This window comes from Haemaphysalis longicornis, unplaced genomic scaffold (assembly GCF_048455015.1).
Source record: "Haemaphysalis longicornis isolate Haplotype H1 unplaced genomic scaffold, Haemaphysalis longicornis Haplotype H1 scaffold_10, whole genome shotgun sequence".
NCBI lineage: Eukaryota > Metazoa > Arthropoda > Arachnida > Ixodida > Ixodidae > Haemaphysalis > Haemaphysalis longicornis.
Window position 1 is genome coordinate 13,727,300 of NW_027526204.1, and position 24,489 is coordinate 13,751,788.

Consider the following 24,489-nt stretch of genomic DNA (forward strand, 5'->3'; position numbering starts at 1 on the left):
TTCGGCACTAGTCTGCATGTCCAGTTGATTTGGCATGCTCGAAATTATTAGTACAAAATCAAGAAAGAGAAAGGCCCGATAACCGTCTGCCTCCGGGCAATTAATCCCAAAATTATTTCCTAGCTGGCGTTTCCAGGCACGCAAGATGTTCCCAGAAATTAGCACTCGGTATACGAATAGATTGCTGAAGTAAGGCACCTATAAAAGGCCCCAAAAATCGGCTCCTGGTACCGTAAATTGACGTGGAATGTTTGATTACGTGCCAAACACAAGGCACAATTACGAGCCTTCTTTGCTGCTACTTTACTGCGCTGGCATTACAGGGTTTTGGTGTAAATTAGCAAGGGGTGAACGGTTACTTTCCCCCCCCCAAAAAAAAGGACAACTCAAAATTAAAGCTTCTGTCTTTAGCGACACTGAAGTGAATTGCGTGAACATTGTATAATTATGCCTCACCCTCTCAAGTCTAGAATGCATGTGTATTCAAAATTCGCATTCTCAGTCATTTAGCTGTGCGTGAATGGACAAAAGGATACTCACCACTAAATGGGCGAAAATTCTTAGGCTGAGATAGCATAAAAATACACTGGAAATCGTTATCGATATTTGGTGCAGCAACCGCAATTGGTGTTTTCACTTCTGGTGCCAATTCCTGAAGCAGTCTTCTTGGAGTTCAACGTGCTGAAGCTATACCTGGGCTACGAGGTGCCCCCTAGCCTGGATTAATTCAGACCACCTGGGGATCTTTATTGTGCGTCCAAATCTTGACACATGGGCGCTTTCGCTTTTCACCTCCACCTGCAAAGCGACCACTGCGGCTGGGATCAAACCCACCTCCTTGGGCTCAGCAGCACAACGCCTCGGCCACTAAGCGGCCACTGTGAAAGGTATCTCCAACTTTACACCAAGAAGTCACGAAGGGACAGCAGTGGTCTCCACTACAAGAATGTTTGTAATCTTGCATGAATTCTGCACAACCAGAGCCGGTGTCCAAGAAAAGCACCCACAGTTGCATGCATCTCAATCCTTTATTGACCTTTCACACCAGATGCACTGCAAACAGCCGCAGAGCAGAGAAGGAAAAGCAAAACGGCGCTTTCATACAGGCACATATCCTTGCAGCCTCAATAAGGGAGCTCAGAACAGAAACAGCTCTGCACAGTGGTTACGAAAAGCAGCGTTTCCTCCCCCTTATGTCACCGGTCATTCCCACATCCTCTGTGAGGGAGCTCACGACACCTTTCTAGTGCAGCGCAAGACGCAAAAGCAGTGAGCGGAGTGTTTCAAAACTCTCACTCGCAAATGATTCGTGTGTCAAGCTTAAAACTTCAGCAGCACACAGCCTTCCAACAAACTATCCCAGGTGAACAATGCCGAACGCTGCCATGACAGTGAACACCCAAAGGAATGTAATCAAGTGTGCATGTTACGTGAATCCCAGGGCTACTACGGGTGTGCGCACACGCATTAATGTCAATGTGCTTGGGGGAAAGTCAAACAAGATCAAAGCTTCACACATAACATCGAGGAACAACAGGTTTTGGCGGCACAGTCGACAAAAGCGGCCGAAGCAAAACGGTGGTGAACCAAGTCACGAGTGCAAAACACAAGCAGCAATCATTCAGCCAAACACACAGCCAGACAGTGCCCAAAAGTAACACTGCACACAGCACTCCCTCTCGCCCAGTTTTTTTTTTGTGTGTGTGTGTGTGTACAGATTTACCAACTAGCCCAGATGTGCGTCGTGCTACAAGTCATTCCCAAAATCCGGAACACAGTTCGAATGCGGTCAACCAATGAGGAATCTGGTGTTTGGTATCAGCTGTCAATTTTGTTAACTGCAGCATACCGGGCCACAAGAAACTGCTTCAGCTGGGCTTAAATGCGAACAGTGGTGCGTGCTGTTGGCTTCAAACAAGCTAAAAATTTAAAATCTCAGAGAAAAACGGCGATACTTGAACCAGTTAGTATCACTTCAAACTAGTCAATATGTGGGATTAAATTTTGCACCTATACCTGAAAGGCACCTCTAAGCCCACACAGCACTACACTGTTCAAAAATCCTCTCGCTCTGCAACAACCAGGAAAAAACGGAAGCCACCACATAGGCTCCCCGCTACGTTCTCCACCAACTGTCTCAGAATGTGGCAACTACTTACGGCAGCAAATAAATAAAAGTACTAACACACAGGCATACAGATATGTAACAGGGTGCGCCGAAATGTTCACTCCACCAAATGTGTGTACACCTGTAACAACACAAACGCCTCTGAACACCGATAAATGTGCGAGATGGACGGTGCTCTCATTCAACAGAAAGTGTGGCAGAATAAAGGCCCAGCCAATACTCGGGCAAAAGTATTCCAGTCGGTCACACTACTAGTTATGCAAGGAAGCTCAACGCAGAGAAACAAAAACAGCTGAGGCACGCAAGGTCACGCTATGAACCCAACCCTGGTATTCAGAGTCTTTCCTCCACTCCAGCCCCCAGTGGAGGAGACCCTTGAAATCGATTTCCCCATGCATAATCATTGGCGGAATCCTCTCCTCAGCCGAGTGGAGGGACCAAATGGTGTGGAGGAGGGACTCAGAATATGGCCCTAAGAGTGAAAAAGAGCAAGGGGCCTTTATGTTTCAAAGCTGCAACTTTTGTAGACGGTAACAACCGAGAAAGGTTTCAAGAACTGAGTCCTTTGCTGTTGACATACCCAGGCATGACATAATTATAGGTTTGTGCGCCAAGCTTAGTTAAGCCAATTCCCTTTGAGGATACAGGCATTTTTAGCTAATGTTAGAATGCGCAACAAGGCCACCTAAGGTCCACAGCAGCGTAGCGTAACAGCGTGTTGTTGAAAACCCTGCTGCGGAGCCCAGAGTCTTGATCGAGAAAGCCAAGCAAGTGCCGCGAAGCTCACAGCATAACGCGCCACAAGTAAAGCTTGCTGACAATGGGCTTGTTTGGGCTAGTTGGTTACCGAGGATCTTGTAACAAGCAGTGCAAAAAAACCAGGAATGACGAGTCAGCAACACGGGCGCAGCTATCCCCAACAGGTTTACTCCGCAATGCAGCGAGTACGTATGCCAGAACAAGCAATGAAAACATCTATTTGAAGAGGCAACAAAAATTCTCAAGCACCATTTCAAAATTATTTTGAGAGCTTGTCGGTTTTCATTTTGTGAATGTCCGCAGGAAAGCTCACCTGATCCCAGCAGGTCTTGCGTCTGCCACCGTTCTTTGTGCTTATCGCTTTTTTTATTTATTACAAGCTATGCTGGCGGAGGATCTAGATGGCTTCACATATTTTCTGTACCCATTATTTATCTATTTTTTCACGAAATAAAGATATCTGCAGTGGATAGTGTGGCTGTCCCGTCATTTTTGGTTTAAATAAAATAGTGTCCCGCATTCAAAATTTCCACAACAGCAGCCCCCCCTGCAACAGCAGCCTGTTTCTCAAGACACCAGCAGATACACACACCACCACAATAGGGGAAAGCAAACGTTTTCCAAACCAACGCGAGGCAAGTTGTTGCACACTAGCTATTCTCCCTAGCTGCTTGCCTCGCTTGTGAAAAAGGAAGCTCACAGGATACACACTAAGCCAAACAGACAGCAACAACCCAAAGCGGGATAAAGACAGGCCGTGGACAAAGCATGCATAGATGTTTGCAGATGACGCTCACACAAGTGCCAGCTCTCGTCTCCCGATCCCTTCAGAGCCTTCCCCTCCCCCACTTTATCCCTCACCCACAAGATGACATCCCGCTCAGTCAGACCAACCCTTCCCCCATCTTAACGGACCAAAACAGCTTCAGAGTTCCGCCGATGGGATCTCTCTTGCAAATTATCACTTGTTCCGCATTGCCAATGACCCACAGAGGGCAACCCAACAGCGGCAAAGCAAAGCGATCCTCCTCATGGCCTTGCAGCCGCAGCAGTCATCTTTTTCGACACGTTGTAGTGAATTGTGTTGCACTGATGGGCAGTTACGTGAAAGCAACCATGGGCTCTTGGAAAATTGGTGCGTTGCCTGACATGGTGGCTGCATCAGCTGAAGTAGCCAGCAAAGCACTCAAGCAAGCTGCACGAACAATACGAACGCTGCCTTGGTGACAGGTTAGTGGAACAATTAGAGAAAGTTCCAAGAGATGATTTTTTTTGTTACAAAGGAGTTGAAATTTGGTGTTGGCACAAGCTTTTCCCTTTACCCGTATTTTTTTCTGGTGTCTACAGTAGACCGTAACCTTTGCCCACCGAGGAGAAGCTCAAATGCTGACTGTTCAAATTGTGACCTACAGCACTGCTGGTAATGAAGCCCCACTAACACATCAGTGACTTCTTTCCATTATTCGGCTAACAAATCCCCAGGCTTGGTGTTTTAGAAACAATACTGAATCTAGTTTCTCACTCGTGGCACGTGTGTATTGGTGTTGACAGCGCTATTGTCCATGTGGATGAATCATTAGCGCCGAGCAGGCAAGTTTTGAGGCTCACCTAAACAAGGATCCAGATTGCCAGTTTTATTGTAAGAACAGCAAACAAGCAGCCGACTGACAGGCATTTTACATCACGACAACTTTCAAGGTTGGAAACAGACACCCCAACGCTAAAGGTGAACCAGTAGTTGCTCACCTACGTCGCAAACCACTTAGCACGCACAACACACCAATGCGCGGTTTACACGGGTCGCAGCTTTTCCCGGACGATGTCTCACGCTGCATTGGTCTCAACTGCTCCCGAGGCCCAATTCAACAATCTGTCGACTCATTCACAGGCCGTCAAGCCAACTGGCTCTATTATTATGACGGGGCTATTATGAGCCGAACGCAGAACACAACTGCCATCCCTTTCAGAGAAAAGAGCCGTACACACAAGGACCGTCCGCACCCTCAAGCCCCCCACAACTGCTTCCTCTCGCCACACGCACACACACGCAACCCTGTACAACGACTCTTCTAACAAAGCCCGAACCATCTACAGTAGCACCACCAGCCTTTCGGGGGGAAGGGAGGGTGAAAAGGAAAAAAACACCAACAGGCTTCCAATTTTCGGGCACGTGTAATCCTCAGTAGAGCGTCGTCTGCGCTCCGTCAAAAAATTGCAATTTGTTTCACTGAGCGTAATTTCTCCAGTGCACTAAACAAGGCTCTCAGACAACAAACGGCCTGCTCAGGATGAAGGAAAGGAAGAAAGAACAGCTTTGTCGCACCACCAGGTTTGTCTCTGCCGTCCACACTTGCGCAGCAGACGACGCACTGTTTCCACAACACCAGCCCCTCGGTGCGGTCTCCGCAGACCAGTCGCCCGCCAATTGTCTGCTCGCAAGGAGCGAAAAGCACAGCCAGGAATAGCACGGGAAGGGCAGCAGACGACACACACTGTTCCCCACCACACGGGCCACGGCAAGCCGATCCGATCCGGTGGAAGGCGACTCACGAGGGGCCCGGTTTTGGCTTGTTCTGTTAGCTCGAAGCCGAGGCCGAGGAGCTGGAAGTGGCTGGTGCGCAGGCAGAGTCGCCGTCCCTGGCCGGAGAGCACGAGCCCGACGAGGCGGAGGACGACGTGCCGGTGGCCCGCTTGAGCGAGTCCAGGTACTCCTGTTGCGACTGGGCCAGCACCCGGGCAATGATGTCCGTGTCCTCCCAGTCCGTCAGGCCTGGGCACAGCGGCAGAAAGGTTCGCTCTGTGACTGACTGGTTGGCTGAGCGAGCTCGCGAGTCAATATGGCCTCAGGGTTGACCCTGCAGCCTTCAATTGTAGGACCTGCATGCTCGGCAACGTTTCCGTTCGCTGTTCAACCAGACCATTGTGACAGGCTTGATTGATTGATTGAGCTTGTGAGTCAATATGGCCTCAGGGTTGATTTTGCAGCCTTCAATGGTAGGGCCTGCATGCTTAACAACGTTTCCATGCAAGATCTGAATGACAACATCAGAAAGAACTATAGTGGCACACTTTGTAGGGCAATAAAAAACTCTGATGCCTGAAACGTTTCCTCCAGGCACTAATCTTTGTCTTTCCGGCGTTGTCCGACATAAAACTGCGGGTAGGCACACAAGCCCTACCTTGGGGGCAATAAACTGCATTGCGAGTAACGCTTCCTCCTTTTTCTAGTCAAATTTTGAAATGTTTCAGTTCATACGGACAAGCACACAGAAAAAAAAAAAATGAAATCAATAATAAGCTGCAAGGCCACCTGAAGAACATACAAGCCATAATATCCAACCAAACATCCTGTGGACGATGCGGCAATGAACGGATATGCTGGCATTGCGGCGGGAACTCCCACAGAGCAGAAGCAACTGCAGCATTGACGAGTGCTATGCCACAGGAAGAGGCCAGCGCACACCCCTTCCACAGCACCGCAAGCAGTGTTTGGCTGGCCTTTTAGCAACGGGGACGCCGTTGCTCTGAACCACACGACACGCCTCAACCAATGAAAACGTCAGGTGCTGGCAGCCCACAGGAATTTAGGTGCTCTTTTGCTGCCACAGATGCTGGCTTCTTCGCTCCACAGGCTGTTCGCTTATTTCCCCTCACCTGCTGCTGATGTAACAATGAAAGCTGGGTGAGTGGTCTACAAGGTACTGTCGCATTGCACACGTTTGCATACCGCTCAAACAGGCCGCTGTTTGAATATATGCCTGCGTGAGCACGAAGGGCCTTGAAAACCGACACATTCTCACACCTATCTGCACATTGTTTGTTGCGTGGGTGCCAACCTCTGTTTAACGAAACTTCAAATTCCATTTTCACACCGGGACCAAAAGACGCGTAAAATTGGTGACAAGTGTATTAGTTCGCCTTCTGTATCTGTGTCTAACCTTGAAGTTGATCGTCTGGACATTACATTAATTCATGCCGGATCATACTGCTTGTGTTATCTCTTTTCTTCATGTATACATCTTCATGCTTTCCAATGGAAACCTCAGTTGACAGTAGCGCACCACCGTACTATTGTATTTGTTTCTGCCTGTTGTTTCTTTCCGCGCTTCACTTCACCAAGCGGACACCGATGCCCAGCCTCCTGTAACCACGCCATGTTCAAAGGCTTCTAATCACCCCAGTTGGGAACCTGTCATGGGCAACAACGGAAGAGTTGGCAGCTGCCGCGTGTGCATACAGCTGTCTCGGAAGCACGCTGTCAGTGGCTGTTCACAGTCCTTTGGCAGGTTCTTGTGGGACCTTGCGTGCGGCACAAGCTGAACCTTCCCACACCACCCTAGTTGACAACCACGAAACTTTCACGGGGGCAGCCTTTCCAGCGGCAGGCCACTGTTTCTGGCCCTCAAGGTGGAGCCAATCTTAGCTACAGTCTTGCCTTCATCCCATCCACCCTCACTTGCCCCGGCTCTCTTTTTGCTGTCTGAAGAAGCGAAATGAGAGGAAGATGCACAGCAAGCCACATCCACCAAGCTGATTACCTCCACGTAGCTGCAACAAATGTCAGATAGCTGCTACAAATTGTCAATTGGGCCAGAGCAAAGCTTATCCAGGGGTGGAACAGGGTGAATGGGTTTGTGAGCAGTCCTGGGAGCAGGCAAAAGTGCCTTCTGTAGCAGGCTCGGAGCAGCCAGAAAGGCCTTTTTGGAGCCATTTTATTTTTAATACTACTTTACAACATTATGGCGCATCCCTAACCTCCCTACAGGCTGCTGTGCCAGTCCCTAGCCATTTACGATTTATCTATCAACTATATCAGGTGTTCTATCTACCGTGCGCTATAACCTACTCCGAACCAGGAACGCAGTTCTTGAACCATTTGTAGAGGTTTACAACACGCAGAGTTGTCTCCTGTCTGGCCAAGAGAGCGTGCCGCGTTATCACTGTGTTCAAAAATCAAACCTCATGCGCAGAGTCGAAGGGGATCAGACACATAACAGGCCTTGCATTGTGTCCGCTCAATGGCAGTGTTTACGCGAACTCCAGGTGGAATTCCGTAAAACAAGGTGTTTGCTTGCATTTGTTCTATTGAACGGCGGTTTCAGGGAGCGCGACACTCAACGTGGCTTTGTCTTCGCCCATCTCAGGGTTGCAAGAGTCGATGAACTTACGTCGTAGACTACGCAACCAGAGAGTGTTAGAAGCCATGACTAATGTTGGACCGTCCCCCAATTAGCTAAGCTAACCCCAAAGTTCATGGGCAAAAATGAGTAATTACCTCGCAATAAAAATGAACTGAGTTAACCAGCGAGGGCACAGCATCCAAGACCCTGTTTGTTAATACATGCAGCTACGGAAAGTTGCGGAGAGCAAACTTAAGATCGTCAAAAATGGGTGACTCAACTGATGATCACCTCCAATAAACAACCTTTCATGCGAGTATTATTCAATTTGTTTGCAATGAGAGAAGAACATTTTGCTTTTGGTCATTTTCAATTGATTGTGGTGCAGTGGCTGGCACGGGCAAGCAAAACTGTGCGAATGTGACTCAAAGAAATGCAACGGGAACGCGAAGGGGGTGCATAGTGGTAGCGGCCTTACGGCTAGGCCAAAGCGAACTTCCATAACCGCTCATAGCCTTGATGAAACCGAAACCATAACTGCCTAGATGAAACCGAAAACACAACGTTTCAGCCAGTTTTTGGGAACGGGGCATCATTTTTTTTTTTTTTTTTTTTATTGTAGGGTTTAACGCGCCGACGCAACGCAGGCGATGAGGCGCGCCGTAGTGGAGGGCTCCGGATTAATTTTGACCACCTGGGGATCTTTAACGTGCACCGAAATCTCGTACACACGGGCGTTTTTGCTTTTCGCCTCCATCAGAAAAGCGGCCGCCGCGGCCGGGAATCGAACCCGCGACCTCGTGCTCAGCAGCGCAACGCCTTAGCCACTGAGCCACCGCGGCGGGTCGGTGCAGGATGGCGCAGCTAGGCAAGCTTCACGCTCAATGGCGCAAATGGCGCAGCTGTTCCCCCACCCCTGAATCCTCTTCAAATCGGCACAGCCACATAGCATTTGGAACAGCAAGCACACTCGCAATAAGATAAAGCGGCACGAGTTCGACTGAACAGTGGAACCATTTTATTTCTGCTTTTGGCAATACGCGGAATGGTGGCTGGTGACGATGCATGCATCACAGCACAGCGTGCAGTGCAGTGAAGGTGCCTTTCGGGGCGAAATTCATGTATTACCCGCACTCCTAAGCCTTGCCACTGGCGACCGCACTGTTACTGACAGAGCATGAAATTTGCGACGGTTGACAAAGGAGGAGTCGTTAAGAGCTCTAGCTGAGCGCACCACATCACGAACGGCAGCACAATGAATGAGTCTCTACTGCTTCCTGTGCAAGGCAACTGGCACTGCTTGGAAGCAGTTTGGATGCAAGAATACATTTTCGAGCAGACCGGCACACCAAAAAACTTGCACCCCCCCACACAGAACTTTTCACCAGCCAGAGGAGAAGGACAAACGCATCAAGCTCAATGCAAACCACTGCCAACTGAAGGGGCCACGCAGACAAAGCACAACTTTGTTCAGTTTCAAAGAGCCAGCTATGCTGAACTCACTCAGATCCATCCAGGCCACAAAAGGCACTTTTAACAGCTTTCAAATTTTGTGGTGCACACTGTTACACCGGACGGCATCTGGGCAGCATCTATGGAGCAGGGAGAGTGGCTACGCTTGAGCACAACGTCCTGCAGCTCAGGCTGGCACCACCGAGACCAAGCGTCTCCTCTTCTAAAGCCACTCGGGGTTTGGTCAAACCCCTCAGCAGCGCTTGCACAGTACATACGACACTCGCTCAAAACATCCTCATTACTGTGTTAACCGCACATCAGCATTCAGCTGATGCGGCCACACACAACTGGAGTCCCCACTACAATGGCCCACCCAGACGCGTTGGTTGCCTTGGTTCGGCGGCTGCCAAACTGCACAAACAAGTTTCCACGGCGCCATAGAAGAAGGCCCCTGCTCCTGCATCTTCTTTAATTATTCTCGATTATTTGTCTCCATTTGCGCTAAAATTGGCATCCACAGGGGGAATGAAGGAACCAAACTGGCATTTTGTCATTATAACACCCGACTGGGAAAGCAGCCCGGCAGGGGGACATGTGGTCTCTCACCAAACATGGAGGGTGGCAGGTGGTTGAGGAAGGAGGCCGTCTCGACCAGGGAGAAGCCCTCTTGCTGCTGCTGCTGCTGCTGCTGCTGCTGCACCTTGCTCGCTGCCGCCGACAGGCCCGAGCTGCCCGCCTTGGGGCTGAAGCCTGCAACAGGGGGCACCACCACAGGGCCCTTTCACTTGTGGGGCACCCTTCCACTGCGGCGCTTGGATAAACAACGCACAGCAGCGGGCACGATGCAGCGACACTGTTACAGGGGCCACTGCAATGGTGGCTCCGTGCAGTAACAACTGGGGCTTTATTGAGACACGTGCGGTAAGTGTCCGTCGAAACGTGGAACGCATCCCGTTCAGCGGCAGATTCTTTCGACTGTACCAGACAGGGCAAGAATGTTCACCCTGAGCCGACCCTCCAAGAGAACTACTCCTTCCGTAAGCGGCTCTCAAGAAGTGCAATCCTGGGCTTGTGGGTAAACACTTCCGCACCATACTGCCACAAACCATGCCTCAGAACTCGTTTATGTTTCCTCACCAGCCACACCCGCCTGTCCCATGCTGCGTTTCGAGTGGAACGTGTGTCTGCTCCTCCTGTCGTACGTCACACCTGGCAGACTTGCTGGATAGGAAAAAAGGTGTTCCCCTCTCGCCACAAACCTGCACTGCCACTGTTTGACAACACAGTGGCATTTGGTTTCCTGGTGCCCAACACGGCATGTCACTTCGTAGGCTGCTTCTGAAATGTTTGCACTTGCATCCCAGTTCATCACCAGGCAGAGGTCTGCTCCGGATAAACTACTTTTGCTCTTTGCTATGTGACAGTACAGCGAAAAAAGAAGAAGAAAAAAAAAAAAAAAAGACGAGTGACAACTAGGCGGTGCTCACGTTGTGTCTCTCGTCCAATTTTTTTTAGAAAATGGTTCTGTCAGACACACATGGTCAGTGGAGGCCACAGAGCAGGAATGCTTAACGCAGGAATAAATACCAGGCGAAACGGCCCACAGGGGCAGGCACGCAGACCAGACAATGCCAGTGAAAGCCAGCAAGGGCTACAAAGCTTTGTAGCGTAGCTGCAACAATGAAGGAGAGGGTAGCAGCACCTGGCAGACGACATAATAGCGGCTGCAATTCATTCCCAAGCTATGCATTCCAACCCCGATGGCGGCAGCCATGCAGTTTCTCCTCCCACGACGGATGCCGCTAGCTGTGCCAAGTGCTTGTGGCGAAACCTGCCCTAGACAGCGTCGTCTACCCTCCTGCCTTGGCGTCGCACTCAGCCCGGCTGCCAGGCCACCAGAGCCCCGCAGGAGGGAGGGGAGGGGCCCACCTTTGTCCGAGGCGGCGGTGGTGCTGCTGTTGTGGCCGTCTGGGTGCTGGGGCGACTGGGTGCTGCCCCCCCCTCCACAGTGCGGGGTGGAGCGAGGGCTGGCTCGGGACCGGGGGGACGAGCGGCCCCCCCGGGGAGAGGCGCCCCCGGACGCGGTCATGTTGCCCCCGCCCTCCACCAGGGAGGACAGGCTCGAGCTCGAGGTCGCCGTCGCCGAGCGGGTCTGTAAGCAGGAGAGGGAGGGAGAGAGAGGAGGTCATTCATTCCCAGTGCAACACGACCTCATCGGTACTTTTTCAGCGATGCGTAATAAAGGTCAGTCAGAACATGCCAGAGCGGCTGCAGTTAGGCTATCCAGTCTCAGCACAACAGATCTCTAAAAAAGTCACACAACTGACCACATGATCACTTCCTGAGACGCACCTGCTACGCACCGCGACTGAGAAGACTGCAGTTGGCACTGCGCACAAATTTCGCATTAGGCAGTGCTGTAATTGGGAGACATTTTTTATGGCAGCGCCACAGAAACTCAACCCCACGCTGCCAACCTACAACAGCGAGCGCTCGGCTGTTTGTCAACTCTGCGCTGGAGAAGCTGTGCCCCCCCCCCCCACAAGCGGAGAAAGAGACGCAAATACAACGTAGCAGCGAGAAATTTGCTCAAAAGTATCGCCCTCAGAACCCGTAAGACTTAGGTGCCCCGAGAAATCCCGGCCAAGGGGCAAGGAGGAGGAGGAGACTGGCCTTCTTGCGCGCGCGGGCCTCGTTGTCGCGCAGCCAGTGCAGGTAGGACTCGCGGGCCACCTGCTCCTCGAGGGCCTCGCTGGTGGCCTCCCAGTCGGTGGCGCGCAGCTTGTCCTCCAGCATGGCCTGCTCCAGCTGCAGCTGCTCCGAGGCGCGCAGGGCCTGGCTCACCAGCGACCGGTCCGCCATGCCCGGGTTGAAGGCCGGCAGGCCCAGGCCCACGCCCACGGTGGCCTTGTACGGGTCCACGATGGAGTTGTAGTGCACGTTGCGGTGGTAGCTCAGCCGGATGGGCTCGTTGCACTCGGCACCGCCCCCCTGGCCGCCCCCCTGGAAGATGTTGATGGGCTCTGCACAGACAGGGGGGACAGCGGTGAGGGAACTACCCCCCGGCCACCGCCACCGGTCCCTAGGAGTAACCAACCGCTGCGGTCACGCTTTTACGTCCTCCTGGCCGCTGGCGGAAGGAAGCCCGGCCAACCCTCACCCGAGCTGTAGTGGTACACCTCGATGGGCCGGTTGAACATCTCCGACAGGGCCTGCATCTCGATGTGGTTGCCGTGGATGTGGTCGCACCGCTTGCGCTCCAGGTACTTGTCAAAGTCCTCCGTCACGTACTGGGAGTAGTAGTCGGAGTTCTTGGCCTGCACACAGCAAGGGGGCAGGTCACCCAGGAGGGAAGTCAAGCCACCTCGAGTGAGGGACGCCAGGCTCACCATGTAGTCCATGCAGAGCTTGCGCAGAACCTTGTGCATCTCCTGGTCCCCATACACCTGGTCCGCTGCACCAGGGGACAGAAGGGTCACGGACGGTGCAAAGCGGCACAGATCAAACTACGCTGCACTGGCCCGCAGGGTGTGGGGCTTGGGTGTTTGCGCTAGAAATGTAAACTGCAACTCTTTTCCTTTACAAGAAATTAGAGATGCCAAGACTGTGCTTGTTGGGATGCCGAGAAATGCTACCTTATGCGCGGTCTACACACCGTTCCCAAGCTTGCAATTCCAAGCACAGATGTTTTCATGCAGACCCTTGCAAAGCTTTGCAAATGCAGTTTTCAAGAGACTCGCTATTCTGCAAGCCGTTGCACAAGGGTGAACGTGCCCTGGCGGTGACAGCTGTGTTTACGTTTATGTGTCACTCTGAACTTTTCCAAAGGACAGTGCATTGATCCCTGAACAGCGCGTTGAACTCTCGAACCCTCCTAAACCATTACAGCGCAGCACTGGCTGTTCTCAACAAAAATTGTGCAGTGGTTATCTGGCAGGTCGCAGCAATTCTGCTCCGTCTAGAGGTGGACACATGCTTAGAGAAGTTTGGAGCCGAGAAATGCCCCTGCACATTATATTTCCCAAGCGTCTCACAGTGTACGCAACAAGGCTGAATATTTGAAGCAACCGTGATGCAGTGGGCGCTAGGAGACCCTTCAAACACTCCAGCAACCCCCAAACTGCGACAACTAAACTTGGCAGAGGGCGTCGCTAATGGTCTTAGCTGAACACCAAGGTAATTATTAGCGGCACATTAGGACCGAGGTCATGCCACAAGAAATGGGACTAGGTTGACGTGGTGGTAGGGGAAGAACATCACTGATGACCGTGGGGATGACAATGACAACAACAACAAAAGGACCCAGCCAAACTTGAGATGCACACAGTTCGGTGCATGTGGAGAGCCACCTTGCATACGAACAAGTAATGGCATGCGCCTTCGCGCAGCCACACTGACATGTCCACCCATGCCCCTCCTCCGAGTTCATTTCCGCTACTGTTCACCCCATAAACCAAGTCCCATTTTCTAAGCAGATGTCAGTTTGACCCTGGTTCGTCGGCACTGCAAAGAAGCTGCCGGGTCAAGCCAATGTGGATGAAGAGGGTGGTGCAGGCAACAGCTTAAATGGCACACGCAGGTGTGGCATTACCAAACTAACAAAAGACACTGCTGAAACCAGGGGAAAAAAAGTGCATGCATATCCGTGAAAAGAACGGGTGGGGAAATCTTGGGGCCAGCCCCTCCCAGTGGGGGGCAGTGCGCCAGACGTGAATCAAAGTGCGACTGACCGACGGCTCGGAAGAGGCAGGCCCCGTCCTCGCCCATGCTCTTGATCAGCAGGCCCTTCTTGCGCAGCTTCTTCTCGAAGTGGTACTCCCGCTGCAAGGGGGCAACAACACCATCAACAAGACACTCGCCCTTCCACATCCCCCTCCATAGCCTCGAGCCGACAAAGACGCACAGTCCATGAAGTTTAAAAAAAAAAAAAAAACCCTGCTTTTCAAATTCCACGCATGTCTGTCTCATTCTCAAGCGTTGTCAGGACACAAGTCGGACTCGGAAACTTTCCACCAGCTCTGGAAATTGTGATTGTAGGGTTTAAGGGCACCAGGTAAGGCGAAATTTTGAAAAAATGACTTTTTGTTTTTCTTCGCAATTAGGGAAGTTCAATTCCTTGTGCACATTTTCCATATTCACACTTGCCTTAAAATGTCTTATTTCTCTCTAAAAAGCAGTTTTCCCGTAAGCAAGCAGTAAGTGCCCACATCCTCTTAAGAATGTTATGAGGGTTTATTGTCATTTTTTTTCATCAAAAAACTTCCAGTTTTAGATAAAAATGCTTTTCTGGAACCAGCTGTATTAAGAAATTGCTTAGCAACCATTGCTTAGCGATTTTTCAGCGAGGGCAATCCAAAGACCCTGTTGGACTTTTTTTTCCACATTTGCCCTTCGAAGCTGCGCACACAAAAACATCTTTTTTGGGCTTCACACTCTAATGATTGCAACATTGGGTGTTGTTCTTTCATTAAATGATGAAGCAACGCATGAGCCAGTATTTTGAAATCATTCAGACCAAAACCTGGGTGCAACACCACCGTCAAGTGACTTAAAGAGGTTGACCACAAGCAAAATACTTTGTGAACAGATCTGTACGATGGTGCACAAAATATTCAAGGAAGGACAGACGACAGGGTGAAAAGCAAAAAAATGACTGACAGCGAATATGAAGATGGTGCCTTTTAAATAAATGGCTCCAGTGGTGTTTTTGGCAAAAAAGTATTGTTTTTCACTTCTTTTTTTACTTTAAACTCAATTATCTCAAAACAATGTTTTTTCTTACATAGGTACCATTATTTCCTATATCTTCCAAGACAACGAGCTGATTTTTTCCCCCTGTTTTCTACATAACTTGTCACACCTGCTGTAGTAGAATTGAAAATTTGCACGCAACAGTTTTTTTGGTACACAACTTTTAATACTAAAATAATGCCAAAATTTAGGTACTAATGGACAAAAAATTATAAAAAACTGAATTTTTTAAGAATGTTCATAATTCTAGTACAGTTAAAAGAGCACAAAATTTGGAAGAAAATGGTATATACGTTATGTAGATACCGTTATTAGATGCCGAGAAAAATGTACCTCAACATGGCCAAAAATGCATGGGAAGTATAGGTGCCCTGTGCCCTTAACGCGCCGTAGTGGAGGGCTCCGGATTAATTTTGACCACCAGGGGATCTTTAACGTGCGCCGAAACCCCGTACACATGGGCGTTTTTGCTTTTCACCTCCATGAAAAAAGCGGCCGCCACGGCCGGGAATCGAACCCGCGACCTGCACCAGCTCTGCCTCCAACCAACTGTGGTGGCTAAGCGGCTGAGGCACTGCGCTGCTCAGTCCAAGGATGCGGGCTCGATTCCCGCCACGGCGGTAAATTTTTCTGGCACAGGTGAAAAGTGAAAGCACCCACGTGTACGAGATTTCGGCGCACGTTAAGACCCCCCTCCCTAGGTGGTCAAAAGTAATCCGGAGCCGTCCACTACGGCGCGCCTCATCACCTGCGTAGCGTCGGCACGCTAAACCCCCCCAATCAATCAATCAACTCTGGCTTCAAAGCCACTGTGTCAGCTGTTGCCACTCTCTGAGAGGCCAACATGCCGAATGTCAGAACAATCAAGTGCATACTATTCTGGAAAGAGCCCAGCTTCCATATCTTCCTTCACATTTCTGGGTCAGTAGCTGTGTGAACCTTTTGCGAACTGCTTAGAAGTAAACGTTTGCAGCCCACATTCCCCAATTCAGCCCGGCAGTGCGTTTGTGCTCCAGCTGCCTCGTGACTCACCAACTCACCTAGGCTTCCACATTATCCATATTCACCAACTATTTCTGCAGCATTAATGTCACATCTCCCAGAGATGTATCATCTGCTGCACTTGTTGAGGTGCACCACGAAGTGACAACACAACTGGGCGAAGAAAGAAAAAATTGTGCATCTTTTTCTGGGTTGTTAGCGCGATACATTCCTTGCGGTATTGGTTTCTGTCACAGCACTGTGTGCAGAAACTAGTCTCCGTAATGCGCAATTTCAGCAATGCAAATTGGAAGGTCTGCCTGTATACAAAAGCATAAACAGTGTCTCCCGTTTACACCCTTCTGCAAGCCCATGGCGAGAACCAGCGCTAAAAACATTTCTTATTCAAATAAGCCCTTCTGCAATTTCCATCGTGTATATATTACAAGGTTCTAAAGCCCTTTTCTAGTTGTCACCAGAACCATTGGCGTTGAATTTAAAGAAATCACATACAAGCTATCTGCAAATGAACAAATGCAACAGCACTGATGTCGAGCACGCAAAAACCCGACATCTGAAATGAGGCATGCAAATTGCACTCGCACTCAACTCAAGCTGCAACTGGACGGCAAGTAAGCCTTAAAGTACATACTGTTCAGCTTATACAGCACAAGCCTTGTGGTCGCTAAACAAATCGCCAGCTGTCCACCCCAAGCAGGCAGTAAATTAGTGTAATAAATGTGATGAAAACTTCCCCTGAGGCTATGAAGGTCTCACATTTTCACCAACACATTGCCTTAAAAAAAGGTTGACCCCATTGTGGCTTGCTAGCGGGGAAAGCGCAAGGCAACAAAAGCACCACCCACATTTGCTGACAAAAAAAGAAATAGTGAAGCAAATAAGCACAAGATGAAAGAACGCAAAAAATGAGGTCAGGACATGCCTCCAACCAGTTTGTATACCTGCTCCTGAAAGCTTGTGTCGAGGGAGTACCCAGAATGTGAGCAACTTAGTTACGACGACAGTGCTGAAGACTCACTTTAAAACTCAATGCGCTGTTTATTGGGGCAAGGTTAGCCTGACAGATACATCAAGACGCAAGTGTAGAAAGCTAGCTTATACTCCAACTGTCTACTTTAGTTAAGGCCCAAGGCAGATTTCATGAATGAAGAAGGAAACAACACAAAATGACCAGTGGGTCATTTTTTTTTTTTTGGATAAACATTGTGCAGATGACTTCCTCAGCCTCTTGTGTCGATGTTTCAACACCAAATGCATCAAGAACGATTTCTGCCAGATCACTTTGAAGGGGGAGAGAAATCAGGCTGAGCACAGTCCGAACTCAGAGCCACACCTCTTGCAGTGACTTGGCAGGTTTCCCCGCTTGGCAGTGGTGTGTAGGCAAATGGGCACTCGTTCTCTAGTTTTACGCGTTGGCTTGCCCGTACAACGTAATGTGAACCTCCAGTTAGTGGAAACCAGCTTATAACACTTGCCTGCATTTTAGAAACTCATCTGCACAGTCAGTGCCACATGTGACATTTTTGCACTTTTACCAACACTTGTGACAAGGAACTGAACAAACTGACATTGGGGGGGAGAAATAATGACTACTATCACACACCTCTTCGCACTGTCTGCTTCAGTGGATAAGAAACACAAAAAGGGAGTTCTGTGCTGGGGCTACCTCGAGGTGAAGTCCATTACTCAAACAGTGGAAGTGGTACAGCAAACACTATATATAAAAAACGCAACAATCCAGATGAAAAAATTGCATAGCCACATAATAGACTTTCCATGACTGCGAAGCCAGTTCATGGTGCGTGTATTCAAAATTTCAAACTACGTACCATATATGCATTTGAGGGCCGCGCTTTTGGACGTACTACAACAATTGAGGCTTACATCGAGAGCTACAAGGTGTCATTATTTGAAATAAAATCGAGGAATGCTCCTCGAGTACTGAACATCCCACCGCAGCATTGACAGTAAACTAAGCCCGACATATGAGAAATTATCGTTTCTGTCTAGGCCTCTGAACTCTGCTACATTCTGAGAACGCATACGCGTCAGCTGTCGTGTCCATGAAAAACACTAATCCGTAGAAAATTTCCAGTCCTCCTGGTGGCGTGCATTAACCTGCTGCCCTCCCCCACGACACGCTAGGCTAGACGCAACTTTGTTACGTGAACGGCCGACTTGGATTTTATTGTGCACGTATCATGTAAACAAAGCAAGACAAGAGCAATACTCAAAACTCTAGAGAACAAACGATGACATCAGGCACGGCTTAAAGGATCGCTGCAGTGAACGTGTTGTCGTGCGTTCGTGGCTGCATTGTGTCGCAACACACGTAACGTCGCTTTTCCTTAATAAGCCGAATTCTGCAGCCTTAGCTCACACGCACACCTTATGAAATCTGCGGTCGCCTCATCAACTACACATGGGCGTCGGCAGGATTTTGTTTTGCGGTGGCAGAGGGTGGTGGAAAGTGGGCAAGACCCCCCCCTGCCAACACCCGTGCAGCTACAGTGACATGTGCAGTGTGGTTTGAAGCAGTTCAAGAGTTGCTGTTTCCCCGCCCCCTTCCTCTCTCTCTCGGCTTTCTATTTCTATTTGTTCCCAGATAATTTATGCGGGTTAACTGTGCTGGGAAGTTATCAAGTACCACTGTGCGAACTGGGAAGCTATCAAGTACCACGGCTGGCATCACAGAATCAGTGAGCAAGGCAGTTGGTTGCGAGAAAAAAAGGGCTCACTTGATATAATGCTGTCGCCACAACAATGCATGCAGATACGCAAACACCTTTAGAATGTAAACTTCATGTAATAGGCGAAGACATAATAAAACATGAAGCACAACATAATAAAAATATTTCAGTGATGCCTACACTTCTGCTTAATGTCCCCTCTGAGCAGGTGCTTTGTTACAGAAGCATGCTCCAAACACGTCTGGTATCAAGTTATCAGTTTCCCCGCTTTGCAGGCACTGTTTCAAGCCTGTTTTGCCCACAACACCTCTACCCCTGGCAATCACTACAATTCATCCACAAGAATCACCATGCGCTGGCCTTGGCACTTGTGACCCCAGCTGTGATTGCAGACGGCTCGGTACGAAACATTACCCTCACCCCACAAACACTGACAGCAGCTACAATGACACTGATAGAACCACTGAAATGTCACCTTCTCCACCTGTATGCATGTGTGTGTGCGTAAGCATGTATAAAAGCACTGGTCACGTCACGTTTTATGTTCTTGCCAATGCCTTCGAAAGAAGCAAAAGCCCTGCGTCTTTCCCTTTTTATCATAGAGCACACAGCATGAATGGCTCCAAGCATACATATAAAAAGAAAAATCAAGTCCTCCCTTTTCTGAGGAACGAATTGGATTACAAGTCAGACTTTCTGACGCTGTAAAGGCTGCAAGCATTACGTAGCCCTCGTTAAATTAACCGCAAGGCATTGTCTGTTGTGGCGAGCGGTACAATGTTTCGGCCTATCGTTTCGGTTTGCATGCCAATGGGGAGCCGTATGGCTGCATGAGACATTAACTGATCCCACGCATAACTGAACCGTCACGCGTGTGATTACAATGCATTAAAGTTGGTGGGGATGGCAACGTAGCTCATAACGGCTCCAGATGGGGTTTCTTGCCAGTTATGCCCACTGCAAGTGCTGGTAGGCGTTTGAAAAAAACTGAAAGACGAATGCCTTTTTTGTTGCGCAGAAATTAATCATTAAAACAATCCTTTATTAACTACACAGTGATCAGTCATTAAAACAACCGCTTATTAACTAGCTATAAGCAGGGTGGCTCAACTTCAACTTTGGAGACAATTGGCGACATGTAACACGAGCACTTATAGAACGTTGCCGTTTCGGCAACATTCGTAACATGTTCCTGCTCTGTTTATAATCAACCAAAATTTAAATAAAGAAAGAATACCCCGCTTTGCTATTAACAGTATCCACCTAGCAAAATACTGCACAGAAAGTGACACACACATTAGGCTTTGAGACGCTTCTCAAACGAAGGACTTGCTAAAGCATAGCTGTTTGCAACACATCTCAAAACTCCCAGTAGCACTAAGGCAAAAGGGGGTTCAACCAATCCTGCTCATAGCATTCCAGATTTTAAAACGAGTGCAACTTGGGTGTGGTGCAGTCTCCAAGCAGGTAGATAAAAATCCAAAACAAAGACAAGACCTTCATTGAAACACAGGTACCAGGCTGAGGCTATGCCCGGTGCCCTGTTATTGTGCAGAATGACCATGTGTGCAGTGGTGCACACAATCCACAGTGTGTGCAGAATAAATCTGGGTTTTATTTCAAGTAAATATTTATGTTTTAAGCGACAAAGCTGCACCTTCACCATGATGGGGCCCACCACCTGGGGTACTTGACATGTGCACAAATCTCGACGCACAGCAGTGTTTGTTTTCTGCCTCCTTCACCAAACATACGTTTGAGCTGAGTGAAGGAACCTTTGTTTGTTACTCATATGCACGCATGCAAATGCATACACACAAAAAAGAACGGTGTGGAGGTTGCACAAAACACCAGAATTATGTTCATAACATGCATGGAAAGAGCGATGCAGGAGATTCCTGTCTCATAAAACGAAGTATACATCATTCTGGCAGATGTCTAAACAATAGGCTCCGTGAACATAGAAATAACGTATGCAGCTCCATCAAAGGGCATCTTTGCATTCATTGCGCCAAGACTGCAAACGGTATCCCATGTTTAAAGATATCGAGGATCTCGCTCAAGAAATCATCCACGAAGGTGATAAACGCGCAAAGTGTCACTGATTTCATTATCTCACAAAAAAGCCACATTTCTGGATTTTGAGTGATTGGCTGCAGGTGGCATGCTTGTTAAGGTGCACTGTTGAGTCTTTTCCCCTTGGTTTGTCTCTGTCTGTCACACAACGACATAACCGTACATATGCGTGTCAGTCTGCGCAGTGTAATGAGCCTCTGCCTGCTGTATTCTTAGTGCGCTGCCTTCTAATCGCTGTGAACATGACAGGCAGGCAGTGCCCCACCTCAGAAACAGGCACTTGTGCCAATGCTTCCCTGGTGGAGCAACACAGAATGCGTGCAGCACAGTGGCAAATGCTGATCCACCACCCAAAAATGTTCGCGAACCTTTTCTGTTTTACGTATGCGTGTCTGCCTTTTCCTTCTCCAAATATTTGTCACTTGTGCACTGAACCCTCATTCTTGGTAAACACGAACACGCCCTCCATGTACACCGTACAAAAAATAAAACCCATTCACACAATAGCCGACATCGTGACAGAAGACTGGAACATGACCCAAATCCTGGGTTTGACGTGCTCGAGCCTCAAGCTACAATGGGACTATGAGGCCACAGAGGACGACCAAGGAATAATTTAGCAATTCAGATCCCCAGGGCTCTTTAGCGAGTGAGAAAATCTCAAAGTGCAGTTTTTGCATTCCACCTTTACGTGAGGGCCGAATGATTAGCCCGAGTACCCACTGTTCCATTGCAGCAAGTGTATGGGAGAGGATTGAATTCTTGTGGGGTGATTTCGTGACACACCTAGGGCAGTGGCGGTCCAAGGGGGTGGTAAAGGGGGCGATCCCCCTCCCCCTAAAGAGGTCCTCAGCTTTATTTTTTTCTAAAGCATCCAACTTGTGCGAGGTCGCAAACGTGTTCCGACCGTCAGAAATGCGGGCACGAGTCAGCCATTGCACCGCCTAAGGGGCGCCAAAAACCACTGTGTCAGCAAGTGATTTGTGCGCAGGCGGGCTACACCGCCTACACGCACACACCGGCATGGCTATCACCTCCCTCCCCGCAGAACTGTTGCAAGGAGGGGAGCGGTTCTTTGTCGAGGCTGCTACCATGACCGCCGAACCATGGGCACTTGTTTCGAAGAAATCGCTTCCTTTGCAAGTTGCCGATGCCTGGGGCGTCTGCAAAACAGCCGGCCGGCCCCCGTTGGCCGCCTTTGCGGATGCCTAGGCTGCGTGGAGGCGGGAGCCGACACTTGTATTGAGTTAGTGCGGCCTCCCTGTGTCCCACTGGACTGCAGGCCTCCTTTCCAGCTTCGTCACCGTTTCTACGAACCGTGTGTGTGCGTGCGTGCACGGCTCAGGACGCATTCCAAGAACAGGGTGCCGGCAGCTTCCGAGGCATCCCGCGTGTGTGCTCTTTTGCCCTTTGCGTACCAGAGGGTCCTGTCAGCACGCGGCCTTTCGGGACATTCCGCGTGCGTCAGGACGAACGGATTTAGGCCATTGAATGATTTGTAGTAACAGTTCGACTTTTGGCGTGGTGTTATGCGCAGAGCGCATGCTTGGGAACAAGTCAAAAATCCTCGGAGGTGCAGTAAAGCATCTTCGCCCCTAACTGACTTCGGAAAAGGGGACCGCTACACCTGCATGCTGCCGAGCATCGAATAATAATAAGTACCCTCTTATTTCTTTTTTACTGCTTTTTGCTGTCTTTTCTATACCGTTTTTTTTTTTGGTATCGAAATACCTCCCTCCCAAAACCAGTCTCTGGGACCGCTACTGACCTAGGGTTAGATGTATTGAGGCTAGGCATAGATCACACACTTGTCCCAATTAGACGAATACCCTCCACCATACCCCCTATTTTCTGTTCCGATAGCGAAGGTCTGCCTCTTTCTTATCAGGCAAACGTGACACAAAGGACCACTAAGACGCCGCCAGTGTAGTGGAAGAGAGCGGCCGGGTCGCTATTACGTGAGCTCGGGCGGTGTGCCAAAAGACGACGACAGCCTGCTACCATCGCCGAGCATTCGCAACTGGTATTACGTCAGGCCGCCGCGCTACGAGGCACGGGACGAAACGCATCCATTCAAGAGCTGGCCACCCGACACACGCCTTTCTGCATGAGCGCCGCACGACCTGCCCTTCACATGCTGACCTCGCACGGCCCTAACTTGGGGCCACGGGAAACTACTTCCAACATGGCTATCGCGTTCCCCGACCAGCGCGACCAGATCGCGGTCGGATTCCGCCGCGATCGGCGATTGGAACGCGCGAGGCATAAGACACTCGCCTCTTTGAACTCCTCGGGCGTCCAGAGCTCGGGCGGCTTATCGTACTCGTCGCCCGAGTTGTACCCGCTCGGGTCGGCGTCCTCGGAGGCGGACGAGGCGTCTTCGGCGGCGGGGCTGTTGGCTCCCTGCGAGGTGCTGGGCTTGGCGGCGAAGTTGGTCACCACCACGGCGGCCGACCGATGGTGCGTCTTGCGCAGCGTCCGGTGCGGCGATGCCCGGTGCCTGCGCTTCGAGTGGCTGGGGCCGCCGTCGACGGCGTCGTCGAAGCCGCTGGCGGTCGCGTGAGCGGGCCGCTTCTCGTCGCGCGAACTCGCGTTGGGCGCCGCCCAGCGCGGCGGCGAATTGCGCGTGGCGAAGTTGTACTGCTCGGCCGAGTGTCCTGAGTGGCCATGGCGGTCGCCATGGAACGAGCTCGGGTCCGAGCCGTCGCCCTCGCTCTTGGCCTGCGAGGACTTCTTGGTGGGCAGGATGGTCATGGCGCCGCACTTTCCTCTCCCGCGGGGCTGCGGCTAAGAGCGCATGGATCCTCGGCCGTCGGCTCGCGAGAGGACAGAGGCCAAACAATCCGAATGTGATGCAGGGCCTAAACAGCAGCAGCACGGCTACGCTCCCCAGAGAATGACACACACACAGCAGCTGGCACAACTTCTGAATTTCGACCGAAGATGGCGACTGTTAATGTGCCATGACGTCACATCGACTAAACAACGTGCATTTACGGCCTACTTCCTGCTGAACGAGAGGAAATGGCCCACGAAAATTACCTTGCCTGTGTACACCGTTAATGACAGAGTGCGTTAGTTCACGATAGAACAAATATATCGTCTCCTCAATTTGTCGTTTTGAATTGCTCAAGGGCAGTCCTCGGAATGCTCTAGGGCAGTTCTTGGGCAGTCTAAAATGGCATAGAGTTATATTGAAGGCACGACCGAAGGCACCTTACTCGGCTTGGTGGGGAAGGTAGCGCCACAGGCACCAACGTTGAATGTGTAGGCATTGCGTGTAGGCATTGGGTAGACAGATTCTGACAGAATCACAAACCAACGTCTTGAAAACAGTAAAGGGATGCAATCAAAAAGGAAACAAAACATTCCCATCACATCAAACAAACAACTAAATTAATCATCCGGACATTTCAGTCTGCTTACGCGCTGCTTCACCTGGAGATATGCGATATCCATTATTTCCTCCATGTATTCTGATCATATACTTACCAGACTCCTTTACCCT

General features: G+C 50.1%; 1 protein-coding gene across 1 annotated transcript; it reads right to left on the bottom strand.

Annotated features, from left to right (window-relative positions):
- Positions 1–989: 989 nt before the first annotated feature.
- On the bottom strand, positions 990–24,045 carry LOC144158211 (OTU domain-containing protein 5-B-like). Its single transcript, XM_077688911.1, has 8 exons — positions 23,259–24,045; positions 14,193–14,283; positions 12,852–12,916; positions 12,623–12,779; positions 12,136–12,485; positions 11,392–11,614; positions 10,069–10,212; positions 990–5,657 (listed from the first exon to the last, which is right to left on the bottom strand). Exons 1-8 carry the CDS (start codon positions 23,733–23,735, stop codon positions 5,464–5,466), a joined length of 1,701 nt encoding a protein of 566 aa, XP_077545037.1. The 5' UTR covers positions 23,736–24,045; the 3' UTR covers positions 990–5,463.
- Positions 24,046–24,489: the final 444 nt, after the last annotated feature.

What these genes read in the sequence shown, in the direction of transcription:
- LOC144158211 (XM_077688911.1), bottom strand. Translation starts at nt 23,735, where the DNA reads ATGACCATCCTGCCCACCAAGAAGTCCTCGCAGGCCAAGAGCGAGGGC. An exon ending in CGCCCGAGGAGTTCAAAGAG is followed by an intron (nt 14,284 to 23,258) that starts GCGAGTGTCTTA and finishes GCCCCCTTGCAG; the next exon opens with CGGGAGTACCACTTCGAGAA. An exon ending in CCTGCCACCCTCCATGTTTG is followed by an intron (nt 5,658 to 10,068) that starts GTGAGAGACCAC and finishes CGCTGTGCCCAG; the next exon opens with GCCTGACGGACTGGGAGGAC.